This window comes from Piliocolobus tephrosceles, chromosome 3 (genome assembly GCF_002776525.5).
Source record: "Piliocolobus tephrosceles isolate RC106 chromosome 3, ASM277652v3, whole genome shotgun sequence".
Taxonomy (NCBI): domain Eukaryota; kingdom Metazoa; phylum Chordata; class Mammalia; order Primates; family Cercopithecidae; genus Piliocolobus; species Piliocolobus tephrosceles.
Genome location: NC_045436.1, coordinates 120,351,987 through 120,359,308, shown reverse-complemented (window position 1 = coordinate 120,359,308; position 7,322 = coordinate 120,351,987). Strand labels below are relative to the sequence as shown.

At 34.5% G+C, this 7,322-nt stretch overlaps 1 protein-coding gene across 1 annotated transcript in view; it reads right to left on the bottom strand.

Annotated features, from left to right (window-relative positions):
- UGT2A3 (UDP glucuronosyltransferase family 2 member A3) overlaps window positions 1-6,820 on the bottom strand; it is a 28,038-nt gene extending 21,218 nt beyond the window's left edge. The window contains exon 1 of the mRNA XM_023196528.1: window positions 6,081-6,820. Within this exon, the coding sequence (XP_023052296.1) occupies window positions 6,081-6,795 (715 nt within the window). The 5' untranslated portion in view covers window positions 6,796-6,820. The remainder of the gene's footprint in view (window positions 1-6,080) is intronic.
- Window positions 6,821-7,322: the final 502 nt, after the last annotated feature.

Below are 7,322 nucleotides of genomic sequence, written 5' to 3'. Positions count from 1 at the left end.
AGGAAGAAGGGAGAAAGGAAGGAAGGAGGAAGGAAGGAAGGAAGAAGGGAGAAAGGAAGGAAGGAGGAAGGAATGAAGGAAGGAAGGGAGAAAGGAAGGAAGGAGGAAGGAAGGAAGGAAAGAAGGAAGGGAGGCAGGAAAAAAGGAAGGAAGGAAAGAAATAAGGAAGGGAGGCAGGAAAAAAGGAAGGAAGGAAAGAAAGAAGGAAGGAAGGGAGGAAGGAAAAAAGGAAGGAAAGAAGGAAGGAAAGAGGGAGGGAAGGAAGGAAGGAAGGAAGGAAGGAAGGAAGGAAGGAAGTTCAAACAGTTATATTTAAGTGTATTTTCACAACTTAAAAAAAGACATAACTCCAAAATACAAATAAATTTATTACTCATTTTTTTCCTCTCCAAGTTAATTGTAGATGATAGATGAGTCCCACAATATCTTCACCAAATAACATCTCTGTGTTTTCCAATCTATAGTCAGAGGTGTATCTTTCCATAATCCCACCAGGATCAGTTCCCTTTAACATGCTGAATTGCATATCATTACCTTAATTAATAGGTTATCATTTTATTAGTAGGAATTCCTTGACTAATTTTCACCCATAGCAATCCTCTTTTTGGGTTGTGAAGCACCCATGTACATACTATGATTGTCATATACTTACTGTAGTGTTTCTCTCAAATGATGTGTTTTGAAGAAAAACACATTTTCAAGATTTAATTTTACACTTTTAATCAGAAGAATGGCTGACTGCAAATAATGAAGTAATTCGTATCTCTTTACAAAAACATATTTTGTAACTGATAAGAAGATAAAACCCCATCATAAGATAATTCTTTTCTCTTTAAAATTCAAATCAAAGTTGGTGGTGTTATACACCATAGTGTGGAGATCCTCTTTTTTAAGGTCATCACATTTTAAGGTTTGAAGTTATTTCCTAGGTCATAAATCCAAATGCCTTTAATTTGATATTGAATAAATTGTACTGAAGATACTCTGTTTGAAGTTACCAGAAATTAGAATAGAGCTATCTCTCAACTTCCAAGCAAATGCATTTACGTCCTCTAGATTTGTTGTTTTCTGTGCCTCACATGCTACCTGCATTACCAACCTCTAGGTGTTTTTAATTAATATGATATTAGTTCTCATTTCAGAAAGACTCAGTTTTGAACAATTGGAGTCATTCAATATTTTAAGGATAAATACGCAGTAACATGTATAAAGACGATCAACGGAAGGAAAATTAAATTTGCTTTTTATATTAAAGTAGATAAATTACGTCTTATTTGAAATGCCATACACACATGTCTTGGAGATATTGTAGGTTAAATTTCAGTTCATCTCAATAAGAGGAATATGCCAATAAAGTGATTCACACAAATTTGGGTCCCAGGACATATAAAAGTTATGTTAACCATATCTTGTAGTCTTTTAGCTGTGCAATATCATCACATTTAAAAAATAATGCACATACCTTAGTTAAAAGTATTGCTAAAAAGTGCTAATAGTCAGATGAGCTTTCAGTAAGTAAGGTTTTTGTTGTTGTTGTTGTTTGTTTTTTTTCTGGTGTAGGGTCTTGCTTCGCTGTTGATTACTGTTGATTGATCAGGGTAGCTGGACAATTTTAAAAATTATACAATGAAGACTTTTGCATGAATTGACCCATCTTTTCATGAAAGATTTCTCTGTAGCATATGATGCTGTTTCATAGCAGTTTACCCATAGTAGAATTTCTTTCAAAATTTGAGTCAGTTCTCTCAAACCCTGATGCTGTCTTATCAACTAAGTTTGTGTAATATTCTAAGTCAGTTGTAGCCATTTCAACAATGTTCATAGCATTTTCACTGGGAGAAGATTCCAACTCACGAAACCAATTTCTTTGTTCATCTACAAAAAGCAACTGTTTAAAAAGCACCTCTTCACCTGTTTTACAGGTTTTAGTTTTATCATGATATTATAGCAATTTAGATAAACCTTCAGGCCCACTTATAATTTTATTTCTTTTTCCATGACCACCCCATCCACAGTTAATTCCTCAAATGATGGCTTCGATCCTCAACATCATCCAGGAGAGTTGGAATCAATTTTTTCCAAACTCTTGTTAATGTAAATATGTTGAATTCCTCTCATGAATCATGAATGTTCTTAATGGAATCTAGAATGAAAAATCCTTTTGAGAAGATTTTTAATATACTTTCTCTATTAGTGAGAGCTATAGTCTTACAAAATATATATCTTACATAAGCCTTGAAAGTCAAGGTTATATGATCCATGGAATGTAATATGGATGTAATGATAGCAAGCATGCAAATGATATTAATATCTGTACATCTTAATCAGATCTCTTTGGTGACCATGTGAATTGTCGATGAGCAGCAATATTTTGAAAAAGAATCCTTTTTTTTTTTTTTTTTTTTTTTGAGCATTAGGGGTCAACAGTGTGCTTAAAATATTCAATAAGCCATGTCATATACAGATGTGATATCATCCAGGCTTTGTTGTTCCATTGATAGAACACAGGGAAAGTAGATTTAACATAATTATTGAGTCCTCTATAATTATTACAATAGTAAATGAGCATTGGCTTTAACTTTGTTACCAGTTGTTTTCGCCACTACAGGAGATTCAGCCTGTTTTTTGTAGCTTTGAAGCCAAGTATTAGCTTTTCCTCTTTAGCTACGAAAGTTTTAAATGGCATCTTCTTCCAACAGAAGGCTGTTTGGTCTACATGGAAAATCAGTTGTTTATTGCAACCACCTTTACTGAGAATATTAGCTAAGTCTTCTGCATGACTTTCTACTGATTCACTTTGAACTTTTACATCATGTAGGCAGTTTATTTCTGTAAGCTTCATTAGTCAACCTCTGCTAGCTTCAGTCTGTTTTCTGCACCTTCCTCTTCTCTCTAAGACTTCATGCAATTGAATAGTTAAGGTTTTACTATGTATCAGTTTTTAGCTAAAGCCAAAACTTAAGGCAATGTTGTGGCTGGTTTATTTTTTTCTTTCCTTTTTTTTTTTTTTTTTTTTTTTTTTTTAAGTGGTTTTGCTCTATCATCTGGGTTGGAGTGCAGTGGAACAATCATAGCTCACTGCAGCCTTGGACTTCAAACTGCTGGGCTCAAGCCATTCTCCCACCTGAGCCTCCCAAGTCACTGGGATTACAGGTATGAATCACTGCAGCCAGCTAGCTGATTTGATTTTCTCTCCAGACAACTAAAATTTTCTCCATATCTGCAGTGATAATATTTATTTATTCTTATCATTTGTATGTACACTGGAGTAGCACTTTTAGTTTCCTCCAAAAACTTTTCCTTTGTATTCACATCCTGTTTAACTGTTTGGTACAATGGTGTAGGTTTTGGCCTGTCTCAGTCCTTTTTGTTGCTATAAAGGAATAACTGAGCCTGTCTAATTTGTAAAACAAGAAGGTTTTTATTTGGCTCACAATTCTTCAGGATATACAAGAAACATGGCACCATGGCACCAACATCTGCATCTGGTGAAGACCTCTGGTTTCCTCCACTCATTGCAGAAGATGTTGGGGACCAGCAAGTACAGTGATCAGAAAATGAGAGATTAAGCAAGAGAAAGAGGGTGGATGTTCCTGGCTCTTTTTAATAATTATCTCTCCTAGTACGTAATAGAGTGAGAACTCACTCACCCTTTTCCTCAGGGAGAGCATTAATGTACTCATAAGGGATCTACTCTAATTACCCAAACACCTCCCATCAATGCCCACCTCCATTATTGGTGATCGAATTTAAACACAGGATTTTGTAGAGACAAGCAAACTCTATCTAAACCATAGTACTCGTTAAACTTATTTCTTTCTACATTTTCATTTAAATTGAGAGAACTGCTAGTTTTCTTTTCACTGGAACATGTAGAAGTCATTGTATATTATATTACTGTGTCTCAGGGAATAGGGAGGCCTCAGAAGAAGTGGGATGGGGAAACAAATCAGTGAAGCAGTTAGTACATGCACAACATTTATAATTAAGTTTTCAGTCTTATTCGGGAAGAAACCAAGGTGTCCCCAAGCTGGTAAACATGTAACCATCAAAGAAAACTGATCCAAGATCACCATAACAGATATAATAATGAAACATTTGAAAAAGTCCAATAAATACCAATATGAGATACAGTCAAAAAGTACATATTTTCTGTTGGAAATATTATGCAAAATTGATTTGCTTGATGCAGCGTTTTCAAAAACCTTTAATTTGTAAATTTCATTTTTTGTGAAGCACAATAAAGCAAAGTATAATAAAATGAAATATGCCTGTGCATAAGAACTTATGGAAATAAAACTATGAACTAAAATTGGTTGATATCCTTTTTCCTATAGTTGTTTGAATATGTACTCTTGATTTAGATTCACAATAGGTAATTCTATAAAATATATAATAATCAATAATTTAGTAAGTTAGAGCTATGGAATAAATCTAGTTATTAATTTAATTTCTTATTTCAAGCTGCTCAATGATCAAGTGAAATGATTTTTAAAGACTCCGTCTCAAAAAAAAAAAGCAAAAAAAGCAAGAATTGTTGGGGGTTTTCTGAACGCATGGCCAGAACCTACTTTTGTTTATAGGAAAGTACTCTTTCACCCCTTTATTCATCTTTGATAACAGTTTTGTTTTATTTTAAATTCAGTCTTATCAGGGGGCTTTAACTATAGTCATAATTTACCAAAGTTTGCCAGTGATCTCTATATAGCTGTACCTCTTTCAATTCATATCTTAATATAGACTTGAGGCCAAGGTCTTTGAATTATTTACCTACATCCATAAAGCCTGGTAGGCTATTTGCTGCTAGGCAGAGATTACTGAATACAAAATTATTTAAGGTGAATCAATACATGTAAATCCAAATCATGCCTAAGGCTAAGGACATGTGAAGTGGGATTCTCTGAATATTATTTCTGTGAAAGAGTCTATATATTACAATTCAGCGGAATACATTAAACAGTATTTTAGCGTCTAATATGATTGCTCTTTTGTTCGTGTTTCTACATATTTCTCAAACATATTTGGATAAAAACATATCTTGCATTGACTAGTTCAGATCACAACTGTATATGAAAATTGCAAAGCAAAAGAACTTTTTATCAGTAAAGCAAAGAAATAAAAATAAGTCAAATGGGGGTGTATATCAGTAAAGCAAAAATTCTACTATCTCATGCCCCACACAAGACCATAGGTTTTTAACTTTTAATTTTTTTTTCTTTTTTTTTTTTTTTTTTTTTTGAGACGGAGTCTCGCTCTGTCGCCCAGACTGGAGTGCAGTGGCGCAATCTCTGCTCACTACAAGCTCCGCCTCCCGGGTTCACGCCATTCTCCTGCCTCAGCCTCCCGAGTAGCTGGAAGTACAGGCGCCCGCCATCTCGCCCGGCTAGTTTTTTGTCTTTTTAGTAGAGACGGGGTTTCACCGTGTAGACCAGGATGGTCTCGATCTCCTGACCTCGTGATCCACCCGTCTCGGCCTCCCAAAGTGCTGGGATTACAGGCTTGAGCCACCGCGCCCGGCCTAATAATATTTTTTATTAAAAATGGTGGCAGTTTCCTCACACACTGATCTGCAATGGTTTTGTAGTTACTAAGCATGGAGTTGAAATGACAACATAAGCACAGAAGTTAAAAATTAATTTTTTCAAGTTTTTGTGAAGTAATCACCTAAGAAATTAAAGAATTCTAGAAAATGTTTCATTTTAATGACTCTTGAAAAAATAATTCAAAGAGGACTTTGTGAAGAATGTTTTTTGAATATATGATGAGAGATAAAAGAATTATTAGCATCTTATTTCAATAGAAATGGTATAAAATTCAGATTAACAATCGATTCTCGAAATATGTGATGTAGATTTGCGCTATTTGGAGGAAATATAAAATATAATCTCTTTGTTAATGATGATCTTTTTAAGTATATTACTGGTATTAAGAACAAATATACTTTCTTTATGAAAAACAGCTACAACATTTTCTAAAATAAAAACTCATTGACCTGCATATGTATGTCATAGACAATGTATGGCAATTTTTAAAAATATTTCTTTTGATAACCAAATTAAAAATAAAACAAAATCTCTTACCTAATGCTTTACTATAAAACTCTTTCCAAAAATGATAGTCATAATCCTGAATCCAGAAGTGGAAGAAAACTGAAAGCATTGAATTTTTCACTCTTTCCAGAAAGGTCATTCTGTCTGTTAGTCCTGACATAGGTACAGGTACATAGGAAAGTGGAGCTGGAAGTTTCCCACAGCTTCGCTCCATATTGCCTCCTAGAGAAGTTCTAAGTGTGACCACAAAAGGGACTGCAAGCAACTCAGCCATCAGGTCTCCACAGGGAATCACAGGGTCTATAAGCATTACATCGTAGTTGGCTTCCTGTAGTTTCTTCATAAGTGTCTGATTGTAGATAAAGCTCTCACACATCACTTTTAAAGTTCCTCTTATTTCAACAAAAAATTCATTTAATTTTATAACTGATTGCCAGGTTGATAAGCCTGGTAAGACATTCAGAGCTAGATCAAGAAATATTTCTTGGTTTTCCATTTTGTCCTGTGGCATATGGACCACCTCAAATTTCAGTGCAGAAGGCTTCCTGTAGTCAATTAAAAGAGACTTTGAGTGAGTCAATACTGTTACCTCATGGCCCCTCACTATGAGCTCCTCTAGAATGACCTTGACATTAAGCCAATGGCTCATGTCACAGGGCCACACCAGGACCTTCCCACAGAATCCACAGCCAGCACAGAAGAGCTGCAGGAGCAGAAATACCAAAGCTGACTTCTCAGACCTCATGGCGGCAGTTCCCTCACACACTGATCTGCAATGGTTTTGTAGTTACTAAGCATGGAGTTGAAATGACAATATAAGCACAGAAGTTAAAAATTAATATCTTAAGACTAAAGTTCAGTGGTTGATTGCCAGTATAACATTTATTGAAGTTATCAAAATGAAGTACAATGTAACAGGGAAACGTTGTTCCAACCTTCTAGAACTTAGAAATAAAATACATAAAGATACTTTTATTATCTATACTGATGATAAAGAAAAAAATTCTAAATCTTTAGATTTAATAATTCATGTGCAGAAACATGCACACAATCACACTTACATTCATTTCACACTAAGTCCAAAGTATCAGATGGTTTAGGACAGCATGTTTCACATCCCTTGCTCACAAGGACAATACAAAGATTTACTGAGAATACACTTGGAGACTTTGGGTAACTATTTTGATTAATTTTATATAATAAGTACACAGTGTTCAGTATTTCAGAGGGAAAAATGTACAATTGCTTTAATATGGAATAATTAATAAAAAC